This window comes from Megalops cyprinoides, chromosome 11 (assembly GCF_013368585.1).
Source record: "Megalops cyprinoides isolate fMegCyp1 chromosome 11, fMegCyp1.pri, whole genome shotgun sequence".
Taxonomy (NCBI): domain Eukaryota; kingdom Metazoa; phylum Chordata; class Actinopteri; order Elopiformes; family Megalopidae; genus Megalops; species Megalops cyprinoides.
The window spans coordinates 31938817-31961567 of NC_050593.1; the positions used below are offsets into that span (position 1 = coordinate 31938817).

Here is a 22751-nt window from a genome sequence, read left to right on the forward strand (position 1 = left end):
AATGTGCTGTACAGCAGTGCAGTACAAGTCCAGGGTCACACAGATACCTGTGACATAAATGACATTAAGTCCCTGTGAACTAAAGAGCTTTGTGGTCCCTGAGAATGCAGCCTAATACTGAATAGCCACCCACTGGTATCTCGTGCAGTGTTGCTCATGCAGTGCTTCATGGGAATTGAAGTCTTTTGCTCAGCTGATAGATGCCGTTTCCTGTGATAAGCAAGTCAGCAGCCATGCCAAGGAAATGAGCAGGTCCTCTTTCCCTACCTTACCCCCGGTTCCAGGACATCCCATGCCGCAGATGGGGTCCCGTCCCATCAGTTAGGTCAGGTTACAGCCCCTCCTCAGTGGAACTTTGAGGCTCAGCCGGATGACATCACTGCAGCAGTGGTGAGAGGAATAGGTAGCTGCAGAGCATCGCACTGCTGACTCAGAGCTCTCCCTCCCTCCCTCCATCCCTCACTCCCTCACTCCCTCACTCCTTCACTCTCCCGAGCATGGGGGAGCCGGCGCTGGAGTCCCGGCTGGTCCACACTCTCGCCGTCAGCGCCGCTAAAACCTCCCGCTGCCTGTCCCTGTCTCCCTCCTTCCAGCGCGGCTTGTTCACGTCCTGGGTGAAGGACAACATCAAGAAGAAGGAGTGCTGCTTCTACGCAGAGGATCCGAGGTAAAACCGGCACCGACGGCATCTGCGTGCGAGTGTGGGCGCGTGCAGGGGGGTCTGACCTTGATGCTACTGGGCAGAGAGAGAGTGCATAGGATCGTCTGCATTGCTGGGGCACTTTGCGCCGGCAGACCGGCAGGGAATAATCCTGCACACAGCACTGTGGTTTGCGTGATCACACAGAATGACCACGACTGGAGCAAAACTCCTGCTTCCACACCCTTTGCTGATCTACTTTTTATGTTTGTAGTCTGTGAATTTGTTGTGCTTGGAGAAACTGTAGTGCTGTTGCTCTGTGTGTTTAGTGATAGGAAATTATATTGCTGAGTAACACTGCATTACATTACATTAAATAGAGCTCTTTATGGGTTACAGTACAGACACTGCAATCCCCCATCCCTTTTGGATTAAGTGTTGTTAGAATGTTATGTGAAAATGTTGTGTGACATGTTGTTTTTCCACTGTCATATTGTATGATTTTTTTATCTCTTAATTATTAGATGTATATATTATATTGAACTTAGAATTTCTGGGTGGCTTAGAAACCTTCTCCCCTTATGGCTGTGTCAGTTTTAATGTTTGAAGTTCATAGCTGTCAAGTGTGACATTTCTCACGTGCATGGTAAATAACCTGTTGTGGATAAACACGCATGAGCACCGCATGCACATGGAAACCTTGGCTCTACAACTGCGTATTTTCAATATATTTAACTGATGGCTTTGAGCTCTGCAAATAAGCAACTCATTTGAGTGAATTTGTACGTGAGTCTGTGGGTGTAAAAGGAAAAACACTCAGACAGCCATATCTCGTACCCATATCTGATTCCTAACAAGATTACTCTCATTAGATGTTGAGAGTGGAAAAGAGATAGTTCACAACATAGTCTGCTATCATTGTAGAATGGTTTCTTGTTTATTTCTGTAGCCTGTTCTTTGCTATTAACAATTTTTGTTGTTTTTTGGAGTTGGAATTTTTTGCTGAGTTTGATTCATGAGGGCGATGCGTGCATGCCTCTATTTTGAGCCATGTTCAAAAATTCAAAATTCCATTATGATTTTTGTGCTGCATCTGCAATATCAGGGTGTGGTAAAAGTGAATGATGGTATCTCCCACACAGTAAGGGGGTGTGTAAATGTGGCTACCCCAAGATTCACCATGCTGACGATGCCATCAAGCCGGACGAGTTCATTGGGGAGTCTTGGGACAAACACCGACACACCCGGGAAGTGCCCACTGACGCCTTTGGGGACATCAGCTTTGGCGGCCTCGGGCAGAAAGTGGGCAAGGTAACATGATACAGCAAATATCAGTGCAAATTTCAACAGCACCAGGTTATTGTGTGCTTATTTAATGCAACAGAACAACTTCCTTAAAGTTCACTTGACTTGTGTTCGTTTTTGTGCGTGTGTGTCCAGTATGTACGCGTGTCCACGGACACCTCCCCTGATGTCATCTACCAGCTGATGACAGAGCATTGGAAGCTCCAAGCACCAAACCTTCTCATCTCTGTCACGGGCGGAGCGAAGAACTTCTACCTGAAGCCCCGGCTGGAGGAGATGTTCCGCAGGGGGCTGATCAAAGTGGCTCAGACAACAGGTACACGTTACGGGCGGCAGTGTAGCATAGTGGTTAAGGAGCAGGACTCGTAACCGAAAGGTTGCTGGTTCGATCCCCACTAGGACACTGCTGCTGTACCCTTGGGCAAGGTACTTAACCCACAATTGCCTCAGTAAAAATATCCAGCTGTATAAATGGATAACATTGTAAAGAACTGTAACCTATGTAAGTCGCTTTGGATAAAAGCGTCTGCTAAATGAATAAATGTAAATGTTACCTGCGACTCATTTTGTCTCTCAGAGAGTTCGGTCACACACAGGAAGAGATACAGTGCACTCATTCATAGGGAGTCAGCATTTCCCTCTGCTCCAGTTCTCTGCATTTTCTCTCCTGGTGTAGGGGCAAGGATTGTGAAGTGTTCTTTATTCTTTATGTGTTCTGTATCCAAAACATTTCCAAGGATGGGGTTATAAGCTGTGCCACTCTTGAGCAAACGCATAGACAGTGCTGTATATTGTGCCTGTAAGGCGTGGTTGTGTGGATGATTTTGCATGTTGTAGGTACAGTGTAGATGTGCACGGATGGGGAGGTCAGGTCTGTGTAGTACATGGAATGTGAGCTGGGTTTTATGCACAGGTGTGTAGATGCTGTTGTGTGTTGCGTACTCTGTGTACAAGTGTAGAGAGATGTTGTTGTGTGTTGTGTGTGGTTTTGTATGTTGTGTTGCATTGCAGGTGTGCAGATGGTTTTGTGGACCATATGTGAAGATGTGAAGTTTCGCGGTTTGTGTGTGGAGATGGTTTCGTGCAGGTGTGCAGATGGTGTTGTGGGTCGTATGTGCAGATGGTTTTGTGGTTTGTCTTCTGTGCAGGTGCGTGGATCTTGACGGGGGGCACGCATACAGGTGTGATGAAGCATGTGGGGAAGGCGGTGCGGGACTACACTCTGAGTAACAGCTGCACAGATGATCAGGTCGTGGCTATTGGCGTGGCCACCTGGGGGATCGTGCACAACCGCCATGTCCTGGTGAACCCCGAGGTGAGGCTCTACCCACAGATAGGGAGATGCTCACAATGCGGCTCAAGCGTTCTTTCTGTGTCCCCTGTGTCTTTCATGTTTCCCTGAATTTTCTACACCTGTGACCTCTGCTTATCTTGTGTCTGTCATCTCTGCTGTGTGTTTGTTCAGGGCTGCTTCCCAGCTCGCTACTCCCTGAATGAGCAAAGCCAAGGCAGGCTGTCCTGTCTGGATGTCAACCACTCCCACTTCGTGCTGGTAGACAACGGAACGCACGGGAACTACATGGTGGAGATCGCACTCCGCAGCCAGCTGGAGAAGCTCATCTCCCAGCAGCCACTGGGAAACAGAGGTGTGCAAGGGGAGGTGGGGCGGGAAATGAGTGCGTGTGTGTGTGTGTGTGCATGTGTGTGTGTGTGTGTGTTTCTCTGTAGACTGTGAGGGGTCCTGGATGGAACCTTTCTCAGGTTAGTCGAGCATTGCTGTAGCTGGTTTGTGGAGGTTTGAAGGTCCGGGTTTTGCTGTAAGTGCTATCCGTGTGTCTCATACAGAGAGTGGGGTGAAGATCCCAGTGGTGTGCGTGGTGCTGGATGGTGGACCGGGGACCCTGGATGTAAGTGGCAACCTGACAGGCCACATTTGCCCTGTTGGCTTCCAGCTGAGCTCAAGGTCTCCCCCTTCACTGAGGTTATTTCTGTGCCCTCACAGACCATCTACAACGCCATGCTCAACGGTACCCCCTGCGTGGTCCTTGAGGGCTCTGGGCGACTGGCTGATGTCATCGCCCACGTGGCCGAGCTGCCTGTCTCTCAGGTCACCCTGGCCCTCATCCACCAGCTGATGAAGAGGTTCTTCCGCCAGGAATACAAGGACTTCAAGGACCTGAAGTACATTGAGTGGACAAAGAAGGTAACCGTGGAGGGGTCCTCTCCCGTGTCTGTGAGAGGGCAGGGGTACACCTCTGGTAGGGTCTGATCATGATCTCTCCCGCAGATCCAGGACATCCTCAGGACACCCCAGCTGCTCTCTGTGTTCCGCATTGACGAGGAAGGACAGAATGACGTGGACATAGCCATCCTCAAGGCACTCCTGAAAGGTGATGATTATGAGGTTCTGAGCTAATCCGTGTCCATAAGATGTCCAGACACGCTACAGAGACAGCTCTGTGTGCTCTTTTTCAATTTCAAGCCCTACTCAACAGAAGGGCCAACACTTCCAAGGAACTGAAAATTGAGTTTAGTAGAGCTGTTGCCCTTAATGTCTGGGTGTGCTCTGTGGAAGATGGCATTTTATTGTCTAATCAAATTTAACAAAAAGGCAACACTGCAGAGAACGATCATCCCGAGATCGTCCCTTTGCAGTCTCAGATAGTTTATGCATTATTTATAGGTCAGATAACATCATCCTCCATACTCCATTATCTGTCTGGTAATTTACATTCAGACGTACAGACTCTTCTTAAATGCACACGCAAGCACTTTTTAACAGGCTCAGTACTTTCCCTTCCTCTCCTAATGAATGATCCATTCCCATCAGAGAAAATCCATAGTTGTTCTTCAAACTTCTGCAGTTTATGGCTGCTGTCCATCTGTGCTATGAGTGATACAGGGTTCAGTCGTCTGTCGGCAAGCATGTTACCGGGAGCTTGAAGTGTGTTCTCAGTTCTCCTGTCTCTGGTGTTCCCCAGCCTCCAGGACCAGTGACTCCCTGGGTAGGGAAAACTGGGAGCGGCAGCTGGAACTGGCAGTGGCGTGGAACCGCGTGGACATCGCAAAGAGCGAGATCTTCACTGAGGAGAGCCAGTGGAAGGTCTGGCACTGGCTCCACCTGACACAGGAGAGAGCGACACAGAACTACAGCAGAACAGACCAAGAACAGACTGAACAATAATGATTCTACCTTGTATAGGAGTAACTTTTAATAGTTATAGATAGAAGTAAAATTTACTGTTAGTATACTTAGAATACAGATAGTTAATCATCATGCATCATGCAGGTAGAAAACTGTTAGTAAGGTTAGTTGCATTCATATAATTAAAAGCAGTCGTGGTTGAAAGGATGAGGCTAGAATGGGCAAAATTTTATGTCAAATGGGTTGTTAGTCCTTGCTTTCAATAAAACCTATTGCTAGAGTTAAAAAGTTGGAAAGGAGACTAAGTGAGCACGCCAGCAGATCCATTCTCTGCTTCCTCTGTCGTCTCTCTCTCTCACCAGTCTAGTGATCTGCACCAGGCCATGCTCACAGCGCTGGTGAGCCACAAGCCGGAGTTTGCGAAGCTGCTGCTGGAGAACGGGGTGTGTCTGCAGGAGTTTCTGGGCATCGACACCCTGTCTGAGCTCTATGCCCACCTGCAGCCAGGCTGCCTCTTCCTGCGCAGGCTGGCCAAACGCCTGCAAAGTGACAAGGGTCGCCGGGGTCAGCCCGAGCCCCCGGGCAGGAGGAGGATGTCTCTCTGCCATGTGTCTGCTGAGGTGCGCCATTTCCTGGGCAGCTTCACTGCGCCCATCTACCATCCACCGCCAGCCCGTCCCCGCATCGAGATGCCCAAAGATGACATTCGTGTGACGGTGAGCACCGGCAGGCCAGAGATGGATGTTGAAGTCTCTGAAGTCTCTCTGTGACGTCAGGCTGCTGTAACTTCCGATGGTGCCTGTTTCGTAGTTTCCACCTAAAGGTTCCACGGAGCTCCAGGCCATGCCCCCGTCAGAGGCGGAGAGAGGCACGGAAAGGGTGCGGGACCCTGGGAGGGACCTCTTCCTCTGGGCCATTGTGCAGAACAGGAAGGAGCTGGCTGAGATCGCCTGGGAGCAGGTACGGCTCACCTGGAAAGAGGGAAAGGCCATGGGTGAATGGCCATTCTATGATTCTCTTCTGTGAGTGTCTGAACTCCAGTTTCAAGAAGGAATTCTTTTGCAAATTATACTCAGAAAAATATTTTTCACCAGTCTTCTGTGTAAAAGGCTACAATAGTGGCTTTAAGTTACAGTAGTTTCACTTATTTGGGTTGTAAGGAACTGTAGCTCGTACTCATGTAGATCATTTGGTGTGTGGGGTGAAGTGATCAGAGCATCTTCATTGATATTCCCAGATGCATTTGCTGGTTCTGTTTGCGACCTGGTCAGCTGGTCAGCTAACTAATATCACCCTGTTCTGTGTGCCTCTGCAGTGCAGGGACAGCATGTGTGCAGCACTGGCCGCCAGTAAGATCCTGAAGAAGCTGGCACAGGAGGAAGATGATGAGGGAGATGAGGCGGACAGGATGAGGGACTTGGCTGATCACTACGAGAAACAGGCCATTGGTACCCAAGCCATGCTGAGCCAGACGCATCCTTCTGCTTTACTTTTGTACTGCTGTAAACTAATTCTAATATCCTTCATCAACTTTTGTGCCATCACCTCAACAGTTATATGCTTCCACACGATCATGAGGATGCTGTTATTTCAGAGATGGATTTTCATTCTTGTCATTCCTCCGTGCTCTGGCTCCACCTGTGATTCCGCCCATACCCACCCCTGGTTACGCTCCATCTCTGCCCCCTGCAGGTGTGTTCAGTGAGTGCTACAGCCAGGATGAGCCACGTGCCCAGAAGCTATTGATCCGGATATCTCCATCCTGGGGCAGAACTACTTGTCTGCGTCTGGCTCTGGAGGCCGATAACAAAAGTTTTGTAGCCCAGGCAGGAGTGCAGGTAAGATACAGGATAGCTCTGCCTTTCAGCTTGACGAAATGTTCTACCATAGTTGCTGCAGTCAGACTGAGGGTCAGTACTAGACTGCCCACACTCTTTCCATACTGTGATCTGCCCAGTACCAAAATAGTCCATTTCTTTTTCCGCATCATGGCAAAACTGTCACAGAGCCAGCTGAACTCCTTTCAGTGACTTCTGAAGTTTTTCCCTTATGATGGCCAGTGGCCAGTCTTCCTGTGATAGCTGCCAAAGGGGTGTCAGAATCAAAGACATCCAGGATCTTCTAAGAATAGCCTGAATAGTTTTCTGTCTAGGGAACATCCTGTCATGTGCCAGTGCTTTGACTGCAGATTTCAGCTGGATTCCACGTAAGAGCTATGTGACAGGGATGTGTTCTGAGGAAGAGGTTTTGGGTATAGGGAGTAAGGGTGTTATGAAGGGGTGGGTGTACCCTCTCGGGGGCTGAGGAGTGGGTCTTTCCTTTCACCCTGTCCCCCACCACAGGGACTGCTGACCCAGATCTGGTGTGGGGAGCTGGCGGTGGACAACCCCCAGTGGAAGGTGCTGCTCTGTATGTTGTTCTTCCCTCTTATCTACACGGGCCTGATAACGTTCAGGTGACTATCAACATCACCCCTAAGTGCTGTACTTAAGAGAACATCTTCCTAATCTTTTTTAAGTAATCAATGGAAAAGCTATGCATTCTTGCAGCATGCAGTCATTCCTCCGATCTACCACAAGGTGACAGTAAAAGCCAGTAAAAGACAACACTCCTCTTCATCCTTGTTACTGTGACACCTGCCCACAGAGTGGAAAAATGATTATTCTTTAAATGTATGTAGAATGTCTCTACCGTAAGGCGTGGGAAAGTGGGGATCAAGAACTTTCCTGAAAGTTGGGGTGGCAAAGGAATTCAGACAATGGAATTCTGAGTATTGGTTTTGGTATTTTCTTGCCACCATTGCAATATTTGAAGCGGCTACAGAGTATGCCAAAGACAAAAAGGGACACTTTTCCAAGGTGACATGAGTTATTTCAGCAAGAATTTCTCTTTTAGGCGTGATGAAGACATTCACAAGGAGACTCAGCGGTACGAGGAGATACGCAACATGGAGAACGTGACAGGGAGCACTTGTGACGCCAGGATGAAATATCAGATACAGTAAATGTTCTGTCTGGACGCGTCAAGCCCATGAACTCCATTTAAATTTTGAACCCTCAGACCTGATTTTGACAATTCCTAAATCCTGCCTTTCTTTCCACCTTACTCCATTTCCAAAATAAACGAATTGTTTCACTTATTTGACTCAAAATGAGCAAGGCGAGTGCTTTCCTTACTGATGAATGTAGAGGAATTGTAGGTGATGGACTCTCTCCCTTGCTCCGCCCTTCTCTCTTCAGTGACTACCTGGATCGTGCAGACCTGCGGCCGCTGAAGTGTGTGTCTCGTCTGGTCAGCTTCTTCAGCTCGCCGCTGGTCAAGTTCTACTGGAACATCGTGTCTTACTTCGGCTTCCTGTGGCTCTTTGCTTTTGTGCTGATGATTGACTTTCAGACCCAGCCCTCCTGGAAGGAGTATTTGCTGTATGTGTGGCTGGCCTCGCTTGTCTCTGAGGAGGTCCGCCAGGTGAGTTTGAACCTGGGTGTGGGGCACAGGTGTGTTATGTTCTATTATAGCTAAATTTGGGTGGGAGGGTAGAATCATTTGTTTTTTGGGGGGAATTTTGTTGTTTATTTGTTATTGGGGCTTCAGTGGTGGTTGGCCAAATATATAGTTTGACTCTAATAGTATGACTAAACAACTGCAATGATTACTGAGGGATGAGTAAGATTTTGTGAAATCTACAGCTCTGAAACAAGTTCTGACACATTTTGGTTGATTGTGTGTTCCATGTCCGCTCTGGACAGCTGTTTGATGACCCAGATGGATTTGGGTTTCGGAGGAAGGCCAAGATGTACATCAATGACCTGTGGAACATTCTGGATGTACTGTCCATCGTCCTTTTCCTTATTGGACTGGCCTGCAGGTGGGATGCCAGCCACTCTGTAATCATTTTTTCAGGAGACCCATCACAGATTTCAGTTGAGAGCATTATTTCATCAGATGCACACACGCAGTATAAGCTGGCTATGGCATTTAAGTTGAGAAGAGATCCCATGCCAGAAGTTTGTATAATGTGTTTGTACATCTCTTTGGTAGGTTGACAACAACTGTGTTCTATGCTGGGAAAGTCATCCTCTGCATCGACTTCATTGTCTTCTGCCTGCGTTTGATGGCCATCTTCACCATCAGCAAGACTCTGGGCCCCAAGATCATCATTGTCAGGAGAATGGTGGGTGGATATGACTGCAGGCCCCTCTGAAAACTGAATGTCCTCTGTACTGATGGGAGAGTGAGGCATCATGAATGATGTCATAATGGGCAGGGCTGATTCTGTGCTGTCAATCACTGGCCTGTGTAAGAGACTTCTCCACAGGAAAACACGATGTTTAGTTAAAATAAGTGAGTCGCTTACAGCACATGGTGGCTCCTCCTTCCTGCCCCACCACCTCTCCTCTGTATTGTGGTCCTGTCTTCTATGGGAACAAAAGCCTGAAGCATGAATTCATGAGGATGCATTGTATGGTAGTGTGGTGTATTCATTAAGAGGCATGAGCTGTTCTTTAACCAAGCTAAAGTTTGCATCATAGAGTCCCCAGTGAGGAGGTGTAATCATACCCTTGAGCTTCAGTAAATGCCCAGCTGTATAAATAGACAAGTATAAAGATGTAAGCTATTAACAATAAGTTGCCATGGATAAGGGTGTGATCAAATATGAAATTTTCTGATGCTATGGAGAATAATGTGAGACTCGAGAGTCTGTGTAAAAGATCAGCTCTCAGAGGGCTGACGCTGTCATTTCTTTGAATGCTTCTCCAAGACAGACCTGACATATCCCTGGGAAGTGAGGCTAACGTTATCCAGGCTCTGGTAGGTCAGTGCTCCAAGTCTCTGTCTATCTCTCCACCAGATGATGGACCTGTTCTTCTTCATGTTCCTGCTGAGTATTTGGGTTGTGGCATATGGGGTGGCCAAGCAGGGAATCCTGATCCACAACGAAGATCGGCTGAACTGGATCATCCGGGGCGCGGTCTACGAGCCGTACCTCATCATATTTGGGAATGTTCCTACCAATATCGACAGTAAGTGGCCACACATACACTCAAACACAATACTGATAACAGCGGTGACTGGGGGGCTGTAAAGTTTAGGGGGTTGGGGGAAGGGGGGTGCGGAGTGCGGAATATTTTGCCTATTTTGCCTATTTTATATGTTGCCTATTTTAATTAACAAATGCAATATAATACAAGCTCATTGCTTACAATGCAGATAGGCAGATATTGATGCCATTTCCCTACCCCACATTAAAACCCAAAAAGAACTGGCAACAGATTTTGTTTGCCTTTGACATGTATCCAAGGCAGGTATGTGCAACTAAGCATATCCCCTGGTTGCGCTGTGTCATCCAGATGTGGAGTTCGACATGAGCACCTGCAGTGTGAATGGCAGTGACCCTCTGAAGCCCAAGTGCCCTATCCTCAATTCCAACAACATGCCGGCCTTCCCAGAGTGGCTCACCATCATCCTTCTGTGTGTGTACCTGCTGTTTGCCAACATCCTGCTGCTCAATCTGCTCATCGCCATCTTCAAGTGAGTCCCCGGAACAACCATCCGCCTGTTTGTTGGAAAGGTGCTGATGCAGGTACTGGGGATTGATACCTCGAAGGAAAATAAGAAAGTCAGTTCCTCCCAAACTTGCCCTAATTCTGGGACATTTCACCCCTGCCCATTTTGGTCCCCAAACCATCAATCCTTCAAACTTTGGTAAGCAGGTTCACCTGCTCTGTATTTAACCTTTCCCTCTCTCCCTTGCTAAAGCTACACATTCCAGGAAGTGCAGGACAACACTGACTGCATCTGGAAGTTTCAGCGGTACGAGCTGATCAAAGAGTACCACAGCCGGCCAGCTCCACCCCCACCTTTCATCCTCCTCAGTCACCTGTACCTGCTGATCAAGCGCATGGTGCTTCGCCGGCCCCCGCAGAAACACAAGCAGTTCAGTGAGTGCACTGCCCACAGACTGCAGTGGGGGGGGGGGGGGGGGGATATCATTACACTACTGGCATTTAGCACACACTCTTATCCAGTGCAATTTACATCGGTTACAGTTGTTTTTTTTTTTTTTTTACAATGTCATCCATTTATACAGCTGCAGATTTGCTGAGGCAATTGTGGGTTAAGGGTACAGCAGCAGTGCCCCAGCAGGGAATCGAATTGGTAACCTTCTGGTTACGAGTCTCCTATGCTATACTGCTCCTGTGCTATACTGCCACCTAGTGCGAAGCAAAACCACTTGCTCTACTGTTTCTTCATGATGTGTTCTGACTGCAGTACAAATGACTCCGTCCTCTCACTCCCTGCTCAGGAGAAGAGCTGGAGCAGTCAGAGGAGGAGGAGCTGCTCTCGTGGGAGGCCTTCATGAAGGACAATCATTTGGCCAACAGCCGCCGGGACTGGAATCAGAGCATGGAGCGCCGCATCCAGGACACTGCTGACAGGTAGGATGTCAGTGCCAGCGTTGCTGGTTTCATCATTACTGTCATTGTCATTATTTCAGCAACCCTCGTACACTTTCAGCAAAACGTGAGTCACAATCACAGTGCAAAACAATACTGATGGATTCCCAGAATTAGCATTTGTCCTAAATGAGTTAATGGAAGCACAATATAGACTGAGCGGGAAACACCACTGGAATTTTGCCACTGGATTTCCTGCTGTCTCAGAAGTATTATATGTGGTTTGTTCATACTGTGGTTTAACACTTCAAGATACGCGCTCTCTTGAAACGCTGACATTTCCTACAGGGTGGGTGTTATGGTGGAACAGCTGGAAGGAGAGCGTGACATGGCAAAGAGGATGTCCAGCCTGGAGGCACAGGTTGCTATCCTTCTGATCTTTGAGCTGTACACCTGTTAACAAATTACAGTGCCAACTATCTCTCTCTAGTTGTATAGCCATATTCTCACTAAATACTAAGCCTACTCAGTCCCTGTACACCTCTTTACCAAATACTGTGCTTTTCCTCTTCCTTTATTTTTGCCTTCAGCAAACCATATGTTCTCTCTTTATGCTGACTCTCATCACTGTCCTGCAGGTCTCTCAGTCCACCAAAGCTCTTCAGTGGATAATAGATGTCCTCAAAGCCAAGGGTTACCAGTCTAAAGAAGACGCCCCTTCGCTCTGTGAGTTCACATAATTTCAAACTTTGCTTTGTTGTATGGCTGATGAATGTTTATTTACAGGAGGAGTCCGGTGTGTTTCTTTAGCCATGCAGTTTGAAGTGGGATTTCTTTCCACTCAATGACACGTAGTTATTGGGTTTATTCAATAAGCCGTGCTGGTCTGTGCTCCACTGGATCCTCTCCTGTTGTCCAGCCTTGTCAGGTAAGGGCAAGGACAGAGACCAAGCAGAATCCAGGCAAGAGCTGAAGACAGAGAGGACACGGTATCACGTGAACGCCCGCCGCTTCCGCTACCCCGGCAGTACCGTCGAGCGCTTCCCAGTGCCAGAGGAGAAGGTGCCCTGGGAGGTGCCAGATTTCTGTTACTTTCATCCACTTAATCTAGTCAAGTTAATCAATTAATTACAGGATTCACTAGTGTTTTTAAATAGTAGGCCTCTCTTTTATCAGACAAAGGCTGTTTTATGTGTTTCCCATGCTGTCTTCACACCAGAGAACTAACATCTGTTGTTCTGCAGGTAGAGTTTGACAGTTACAGTCCTCCCACTTACAATGCTGAGAAAATCCCCTCTATTCAGACAGAGCAGGCTGGCCAGTGAGTTACATTTGTCTCAGAGAGAATGTATTTATGTGACACCATGCAACAAATTCAGTCAAAATCAGTTTTTTTGTGACATGTAATGATGTTTTTTTTTTCTTTTTGACAGCTCTGACATCACAGCTTTGGAAAAATTCAGGTGAGTTTAGGGTTACGGTTAGGATTAAATTATTCTTAACCATTTTGGTTTTTTTCTGGATTTGCTGTTACAATGTTATAAAACAACTGTTTCCAGAAACCCAGAGGGACGAACAGGGATGAAGGGGAGAGGGGCACTGGATCAGCTGGGGCCCAACCTCATTCTGGACCCAGTCCTCACACGGTAAGGTTGGCCTGTGCAAATTAACATGAGGTGTGCTGTCTGAGGGTGCATTTCTCAACTGCATGGAAGAATACCTTGATGAAAATAAGCATTGTATCTACTCAATTAACCTAATGCCCATACCTACCTAAAGACCCACAGCATCTTTGACTAAAATAAGGCTAGTAGGTACAGCTATTGTCCTCCATCAGTCTATTTCAGAATGCGATTAGAAGGGGCTGAGGTATGGATGGGGATTCTGGCCATTTCACGTCTCAGATGAGATACATCAGAGCAGATAGGGAGAGAGCCTGGGGTTTGAGGTTTCACTGGTTTGAGTAAGGGTGGGATTTTGTGAGGAAAGCCTCAGGGATGTTAGAGTGCTGGGATGTGGCTGATGGGAGCGGAGTGTGACTGGACGGCTCGGAGGCTGTGAGGAGATGCTGTCTGTGCCGTTCCAGCTGGCGGGACAGTGAGCACTCAGCATTGGAGTTCCTGGCTGTGTGGGATGAGAAGGAGGGCATCTGGGCAATACCTGGGGTGAGCCACACACTTCTTTCACAGCACTGGAGGTAGGGTGTTGGGTCGTGTTTTAGGGGTACCTGAAAAACTGGTACAGTATTAAAAAAAGAAAACCTGAGAATGTTGACGCTTAAGGCTTAGTTGGATGAGTCAACCATTTAAAAAAATGGTTAAGGCTAACCGAGTGTTAGCCTGTGTTACCTTGTTACCTTGGTACATAAACTTTTTCTGTTTATGTTTGGTTCTGTTTTAAATGCTGCACAGTTTTCAAGGTTAAAGTTTAAATTAATGTCAAGCTCCAATTAAGGAAACATATTAAGTGATATGTTTTTCAGAGAGCAACCATACCTGCCAGCCACCTGAGCAGCTAATAGCATATAAAGTACCTGTAGTCTGGGACAGGTGTTGGTTGTGGTTTCTGTCTGTTTTTCTAAGAATGATATCGTGTCACCTTAAACACTTCCTCACAGGTGAGCATGGTCTGTCTTTGTGAGGTTTAGAATTCACTGTGCAGTATGCAGAATGGGAGTTGTGAGCAATCACTGCTGTATGAAAACTGCTTTACTGGATGTTTTCACCCTTTTGCCGTCCTATTTTTCCAAATTATGCAAGACACTCTCTGGTGCTAACCTGACTCAAGTGGTATGGGTCCTCTACAGTGTACCTCAGATAGGCACCGGCAGAGAATATTCTCCCTTTATCTCATGCTTTGCATGCTAAACTGCTGACCGGTGATGTTTGTCCACCAGGGGCCTGTGCAGGAAGGGGAGCCTCTGCCTCAGAGGCTGGAGAGAATACTGGGCAGGAAGCTGTACGAGCAGGTCAAAGCCAGAGTGGTGGCAGGAGCGGAGATAAACAAGGTAAAGAGAGACACACTCCCCTGTGCTTAGATCCAAACATAGATACACGCCTGGATCCAGAACCAGGCAAACACACACACACCTGGATTCAGAACCAGGCAAACACACAGACACGCGCACACACACACACCTGGATACAGAACCAGGCAAACACACACACCTGGATACAGAGTCAACACAGGTGCTTACATACCTGGATCCAGACATATGCATAGACGTACAGAGAAACACACCTGAATGGGAACCACCTGAATATAGAGATGCTGCAGGCCTACAGGTAAACTATATGAGAATAATGCTAGAAGGACCAGCTAAACATACTGTATATACTTGTGTCAGATGACAGGAATAAGACTCATTTGGCTGCATATATAACAAGTAAACATCAGTAAACACCTATCTGCAGATCTGCAAGCAATCTAGACTTCCATGAATTCCTTCATGCAGGGAATTGTTGTTGTACTTGGTTGTTGCAGGTGTATGAAGGTTACGTGGACGATCACAGGAACACAGATAATGCCTGGGTGGAGACAGCTGCTTTGAATATACACTTTGATCGGAGGGGTTTGTTGATGGCTGACCTGAACCGTATGGTAAGGCTGTATGCGCGCACACACACACACACACACACACACACACACACACACACACACACACACACACACACACACACACAGATAGATGGGACACATAATAATGATTCTCTAGCTAAATTATCTTAAAAACTTGGATTGCATCACTCTTCCTCTGTACATATCCCCTTTCCCACCTCCACTTTTTTCTCTTTTATGTGTTTGGGACAGAGTGACATCACTCCACTAAACGGACTCCACTTCCTCCCTCTTTCCTGTTTCCTTCAGGCTGAGAACAGCATGGCTTCAGCAGAGCTGGTCCGCTGGCAGGAAATGAGCAGCAAGACACCGGTGCGTGCGTACCAGAAAGAAGTCCTCCGCCGTGTTGGAGACCTGCACAGCATACGAATCTGATGGTCCACCTGTCACAATACCGCAAGGACAGTACAGGCTGCCAACAATCCCTGGAGCACTTTCACAGTGAATTCAGATGTGTACGGCACTGGAGAGAGATATTCTGCCCTGCGTGGTGCATCATAAGCATGGCTGCACATTCAAAATGAATTCACATAGGCTTTTCACATAAATGGCACTAGAATATCATGTATGTCCAAACCATTCTGTATGTCTGAAGTGTGATTCTGTGCTCTTGAGAGAATAACACTGCAAAATAACTTAATCAATGAATAATTAATGTATGCAAATCATGGACATAGCTTTCAAAAAGTCATACTTGAATAACATACATAAAAAATGTAATTTCTGTCAGTCTTGTAAATATATATATCACACACAACATGTTGGTGACTGTTAGACAATCTAAGCTGCCTTAGTCTCCCAGGAGGTTTGTGAAGTGACTAAAGTTGGTCACCTGTGTTCTGTTAGTCACAGATAACAGATCAACAGCACAGGCCAGGATGTATATACCAGTATGCACCTAAAAACAAGATAGAGCTGACAAGATATGACAGTGCTCAGTTATCCTACTACTTGTAATTTAAGAATGTGTATGTATTCACTTAGGTAAATGTGCATTCAATCACTGACTTGCCTTAATGAGATGCACAGTATATGAAGTTTAATTAAAAACGCTGCTCATAATATTCAATCAACACCTGAGGATGTTAAGAACGCCTTATGTTTCTGTTCTTAAACTTGGTTTATGAAACCTATTTCACATCCTTCTTTGCTTTTCATTTTTAGATGTTTTGTATTTACATGTCCTCCAAAAGTTGATACTTTTTAAATTTTCATTCATCATTTGTAATTTTCTACTACTTCATGACTATCGAACATCAAAAATTGCACAATCATTAACTATTCAAAATAAATAAAAATAAAAGGAACTGTTACATTGAAGCTTTTCCTTTTTTGAAACATTAAATATTTTTTTAATTAATTACCCCTATCGACACGTTTGCAATAAACATTTAACTGTGTTTTCATTACACCAACCATATTAGTGATTAAACATTATTATTTAAACATTATCTTATCCAAAGTGACTTTCACTTCGTGTCATATTTCTACTCTTAGATGGGTAAAACAAATACTCCGCACAGCATATATCTGCCCCCTAGCGTTGATCCCCTATCAGAATCCATTTTTATGTAGTCGTACGTACATACTGTATCACTGTGATTGAAATAATATCACTCAAGCTATAGACTATATTTCAGTTACTAATAGTTACCGCTGTGTAATCGTATGTTTTCAGATTAATGTACAGCGATCAAATGATCTAGAATGCCACCAAAGTGGAGCACTTTCGGTATAGGTTAACAAGGAGTATCTGACTATAGTGGATTAGTGATGCCATATTTTTCCCTTTTTACCTACTGCGTAAGAAACACTGATTACTTTCGGCGCAAGGTACCAATCCAAGCATGCTAATTCGTCCCAGGAAACTGGTTCGACACAAAAGAACCGGTTCTACACCCTTGTACCCCTTCCAAATTCGGGTACCGTTTACCTTAGACGAAACCAGAACCGTGTTAGCGCATGGGCCGATATGTCCTAAACAGACAGTTGGTTACGGATTCCGTATAAGGTACTGCATGACATTCCACGACAGCAATGCTAAAAATAGGCCAAAAAAATCCCAACAATGCGCTTTATATCGTTGCACGCATCACCGATCACCAGTCCTCAGGTGCGCAACGTTACAGGTGCAATGCGTGCCGAACGCGGAAGTGACGTTTCTGCTCACAAGATCTGGATTATACCACTGCTGGAAGCTGAGACGGAATGAGCGAGGAGAGGATGGTTGCGGTGTGGGAGAAATTCCAAACGAGGTAACGCAATGATTGTTAACACTTAGATCTGGTTTCCTACTTTGCGCAATTAATGTATGTCTGTGTGCCGATGCTCTCGTTTCGATTAGTTTGCTATCTTAGATAGCTCGCTAGCTCCAGCGAGTTACAAATGTAGCTGGCCAGCCTAGCTACCCTGTCAACCAGCTGATCCGGTCAGTCTGCACTGTTGAGAACCTTAATACCCTACTACTGTAGCATTCTTCGCGAAGCAGTCTTCATGGTTAAAATTCATGATTATAAATTGAACAACATACGATTTAACGTTCAATCAAGGTGGACTACAGAGCTGTGGTTAGATTTGTTTCTCACGGAGATGGCTTAGGTGCGCTTTGTTGAAACAAGCAACGTCAGCTATGCGTCTTGTTTTTTAAATACGGTGGCGAGGAACAGCGCAACATACTGTAACGATGTCCTCACGGTGAAAAGCGGTTAGCCTTTGCAACGCATAACAAGCGCTGTCATCTGTCGTGTTTCCGAAGTGTCCGAGATCCAAGCTGTAAGACGACTGGAAGGTGAGACCCGATATTCTCATGTAGCCGTAACGTTAGCTACCGCATCTTTCTGTTGATGCTGTCGGTGCTGTAGGTGACTGGACGCATCAGCTGAAAGTTAGACACGGTTACACAGCGAATCGTTTACTAACTGTACTACAGACGAAGTAACGTTGCTAACAACAGTAATGTAACTTTATCATCCTTGATTAATAATAAAGACTGACGAGTGCTCTTAAATGTCATTTACTGTATCAGTGCTTTGAATAGTCATCAATCATTTATTCTAAAAATGTTAAATGTAATTTTCTGTCTGCCCAAGCAGTTCAGTTGCAAAGAACGCTGAGAGCAGTTGTGTTGCGTAAAATAAATTGATCACCTTCTAAAACGTGATTTGTTCAGTCATGCCTTCTCGTGTTGACAAAATCGCTTTTTATTATGACCGTATAGCCTAACTCTAAGTGCTATTTCATGTTTGGAAAACTGGAGACAAAAATCAATGGAAAATGTCTGAACTGTTTAGGCCAGCAGATGTTCCTTCAGAGAATGTGAGGGCTGGCCTGCATTTGTGTATGTGAAATTTTTTGTTTCTGCACTTCATCAGAACTGATTCTTGCAAGTAATATAGTATCACACCTTTGATAATGGGGTAATGGTGAGAAGACGCCCAGTAAAAACAAATAGGCCTATCGCTACCCCTTTGCTCTGCTTAAGCTTACAGCAGGTCACTGTCATTTTATCAGCTGCTAAGCCCTTACAAATTTAGTATGTTCAGCTGCAAATGCATGGTGTGGTAACCTTGCTGGACCAACAATGTTGGCAAACCTCAGTGTAGAATTCACCTAGGATGAGGATGGGTCGAACAAATGGAGAATGATAAAATAATAGTAGTAATTATGGAGTTTTTTTTTTTTTTTATCTGTAAGTACATATAAATAGTTGTGGAAGCGTGGCTCCACCCCTCTCACTCTCGTGTCGAGGAGGGCGTGAAATGTGCAGTGTTTCTGTGACAGACACTGACAGCACCAGTTCCGCCACGTTCCATCTGGAGGACGCCCAGCACCTCAGGTACTGTGTTCTGTGGGCCGGGGTGTTGAAATGAGGTGATGATGGAGACGACGCCAGCACATGTCTCTCATAGTTCATCATAAGGGAGAGTGTACCCTGTTTTCCATTTGCCACCTATAGTAGCTGGGTTAGGCCAGCTGCACAACTAGGCTATACAATTATAATGTCAACAACAACATAATGTTGTACCTGGTATCAAGAAGTATGTTTATTGTCTCTAAAAATGAATGAATTGATTAGGAGAGTGTCATTAATGCTTTTATTGTTGATTATTGTGGCTGTTGATCTTTGTGAAGTAGAAGCCATGGTGCCTTTGTGGGTTTGTCCTACTATATGTGGGCTATTTGTGTTCTTGAAGGACCTAGGGGTGCTCAAACTTGTAAACAGATAAACCTTGGCATGAAACTTAAAATAGAGAATGTGTTTGTGTAGAAGAGCAGCCACTCATGTGGAAGATGTATGCAGTCTACCTCTGGTTTGGTTTACCTTACAGGTGTGTTGACAGCTTGGCTAAATTCAGGCACAGTTTGTGAGGTGAGCTCCATTATTTTGAAGGAGGATGCAGCCTGTGTTTTATTTTGTAACCTGTGTGACTTCAAAGTCTGAAAGAACAGAAACACCCCATTAGGAAAAATTAGCCCCCCCCCCCCCCCCCTCCATTTTAAGAATGTATATGGTAATTTTAAAGACATGCAGCGTATGGTATTTTTTCTGCCTAGAGCTAAAGGAAATGGGACTCTAGCTGATGCTGGCCTTTTTATTTTGGCTATCTAGGAGAAAAAAAGTAACATTTGGACAGCTTTTTTTAGAACATCTTTGCTGTCATTTTTAGAAACCTGTTTACCCAGTGAAGTACTGTACATGTCGTGCAGATGCTAATGCCTTTTTTGGAGTAAGATAATGTTACGAGGGAAAATTCATTGCTCTGCATTGTCCATCCAAGGTTGTTTTAGCAAATAAGAATAAACATTTTCCCTGTGTGTGTTTTTGTGCTTAAATACAACTATAACCTTTGTACGTTACATTACACATTGCGGTCATTTAGCAGACACTAAATGAGCGACTTACGTAGTTACAGGTTATCCATTTATACAGCTAGATAGTTATTGAGGCAATTCCCCAAAATTTAGGGTTAGAATACCTTGCCTGAGGGTGCAGCAGTGGTGCCCCAGCAGGGAATCGTACAAGCAACCTATTGGTTACGAGCCCTGCTCCTTACCACTATGGTACGCTGCCACCCCGGTGAGGAAGATTGTGGTTTCTGGGGCGGATCTTTCCATTCGGCTCGGATGTCCTGTCGTGACATCTAGCTGTGGAAGCTGAGCTGCTGAGGTGTCATTTAGGGATCTTCCGTGCAGCAGGTGGATGTATTCACGCCCTCCCCCTCAGTGTCCACTGTCCACGGCAGTGTCTCTGTGATGGATTCACATGTGGGGCTGTATTCACGCCCTCCCCCTGAGTGTCCACTGTCCACGGCAGTGTCTCTGTGATGGATTCACATGTGGGGCTGATTTGAAACTCTGATCGGATCCATGATTCATGAGCACTGGGGGAGAAGTGCCTACGGTGACTGCTACTGTTTCTGACAGCCGAGTTCAAATAGAGGAATTCCTGCAATGTTCATAAAATAGGAGGGCAAGTTCATATTCGAGGTACATGAGGTGCTGGTAAGATTTCAGAATGGCCTTGGCTGTCCCACATTGTGGAAAGCGTTTTATGTCAGGTAAACTTTTCCAAAACATCTATTGCTTTTCCCCATTTGTCCAAAAGTAAACCACAACAGACACTGTGATGGTATGTTACTTGGCTTTGGACCTACCTGCAGTCAGGTGTAAATAAGAAAGCTGTCTCACCTGTGGGCAGATGTTCAGAGTAATGAAAGTGAAAGAGGAAAAGGAAAGGAATGGGTCAACACAAAAATGTCTTGGATTGCTCTTTTATGTGACAACATTAGGCTCTCCTCGTGATGCTGTTGCATGGCAACGCGTTGTCTGGGGAACCCCGGGATCGGAACTGTGTAAGGGTTCTGGAAGCACTTGCGTCACGAAGAGGGACGTGGCCTGTGGGACAGGATGATCCTTTATGTAATATGCATGCGATAACAGCAGTGCCGTCATCTCGCTAATCCTGACCTTGGAAAGACACCAGATATTTCCTGTTGTTATTTTCATAGGAATGTTGCGAACAGGGGATTTTTGTGTCTCATCAAAGAAAAAACATTGTAGTTACATGAACGCTGAACAAAAAAAATTGCTTCGAACTACAAGTATCTGGATTGAGGTATGGAGGTGGCCAGTTGAGTTGATTAGTTGAGACTGCTAAGTTTGTGCTCAATTACACATTGTGTAATTTTGTTGTCCTGAACAATGACAATAAAGATCTCTTATCTCTTATCTCTTAATTAAGAGATGGTGGGGTTCAAAGTTCAGTTCTGTGTTGGAGCAGATGGCTGAGGGAGGGAAGAGAGTTCAACTTCCTAACAGCCTGGTGGATGAAGCTGTCCCTCAACCTTGAGGTACGGGCCTGAAGGCTTCTGAGTCTCCTCCCCGATGGGAGGGGACTGAAGAGCGTGTGCGAAGGATGAGTGGGGTCAGCAGCAATGCTACTTTTTAACCTTAAGATGTCTGTCTGTCTGTTTATATATTATATATATGTTTATATATATAATATATCTTCGTTTCTTTGAAGAAAGAGCATTAAAAATTTCAGAATTGATTTTTTTAGCTGACATTTTTGACTCGGTTTGCTTTTATGTAAAACAATTGAGCTATATGTCATACTGTAAGAATTCAGAACTGTAAAAAGACCGTCATCAGTAAGGATTACTCCACTCATATCGGCTATTCAGCGTTTCACTTCTGTTTTCACAAGTTGCTTTTGCGTTGTCGGTACAATAGCTTTGCTGTGCTCTTGAACCAGTTTGTCCATTGCAATATCCCTGTAAGGTCTGAGCCTGGTGGTACTTCTCTGTACTCTTTGAAGCCACAGCAGTGGGTTGGCTCATGTCTTGTCAGGAAGGGAGGGCAGCGATGTCCAGACCTGGTGCGGTGCTGTGCAGCTACTAGCTCCTCTGCTTTGCATGTACACTGGAGATATTCTCAGGTTTTTTTCTTTAGCAGTCTGATTGATTTGCATGTATGCGCTTCAGTGGCTGAGTTGCTGGAAGGGAGAAGATGGTTGGCCGTCGGCTTTTCCCCAGTCTGACGCGTTAATCCCGTGTCACCAAACTGGTGTTAAACTTGCATAGTGCCGGCAGAGACTGTAGGTCTGTTATCTCTGGGCCTCTCTGGGTCTGGTGTCTGTGCTGAGAATTGTGTCTGAACACACTTCATTTTGTGAAGTGCAGTATAGCCATGGATGACGGGAGAGAGAGAAGGAACGTGTGTCTGTGTGTGTCTGTGTGTGTGTGTGTGTTTCATTGTCAACAGTCATGCATGTACATGACTGCTCAGGAACATGTGAATCCATGTGTGCAGGCCCTACTGGCTTTCTCTTCACACTGTATGTGAGCATGGCCATACGCATTCATGCTTGACTGCGCCTATATGTATCTATGTATCTTTATTGGTGTGTGAGTGTGTGCACACATGCATGTGTGTGATTGTGTGGGTGTGTGAATTTGTGCATACGTGTGTTCATGCATTCTGTTTGTGTGTCTGTGTGTGTGTTCTTGTGTGTATGTTTGTGCGTGTTCGTGTGTGTGTGTGTGTGTGTGTGTGCGTGTGTTTATGTGTGTGTATGTGAGTGCGTGCGTGTATGTGTGTGTGTGTTGTGTATGTGTGTGTTGTGTATATGTGTGCGTGTGTGTGTGTG

General features: G+C 45.8%; 2 protein-coding genes across 2 annotated transcripts in view; both read left to right on the forward strand.

Annotated features, from left to right (window-relative positions):
* Positions 1-489: 489 nt before the first annotated feature.
* Positions 490-15568, forward strand: trpm2 (transient receptor potential cation channel, subfamily M, member 2). The gene is made up of 32 exons (XM_036540004.1): positions 490-667; positions 1783-1951; positions 2081-2261; positions 3094-3260; positions 3411-3591; positions 3791-3852; positions 3948-4148; positions 4233-4335; positions 4927-5048; positions 5453-5806; positions 5901-6050; positions 6406-6538; positions 6783-6928; positions 7433-7545; positions 7986-8090; positions 8330-8555; positions 8837-8955; positions 9129-9261; positions 9940-10111; positions 10439-10619; positions 10848-11029; positions 11395-11527; positions 11834-11906; positions 12124-12211; positions 12405-12559; positions 12730-12806; positions 12919-12948; positions 13045-13131; positions 13572-13650; positions 14382-14492; positions 14969-15085; positions 15353-15568. The coding sequence occupies exons 1-32, from the start codon at positions 498-500 to the stop codon at positions 15476-15478; spliced, it is 4446 nt and encodes a 1481-aa protein (XP_036395897.1). The 5' UTR covers positions 490-497; the 3' UTR covers positions 15479-15568.
* Positions 15569-17291: 1723 nt separating this feature from the next.
* si:ch211-45c16.2 (mitogen-activated protein kinase kinase kinase 13) overlaps positions 17292-22751 on the forward strand; it is a 31426-nt gene continuing 25966 nt past the window's right edge. The window contains exon 1 of the mRNA XM_036540550.1: positions 17292-17358. The gene's annotated coding sequence lies outside the window, so the exon portion shown is untranslated. The remainder of the gene's footprint in view (positions 17359-22751) is intronic.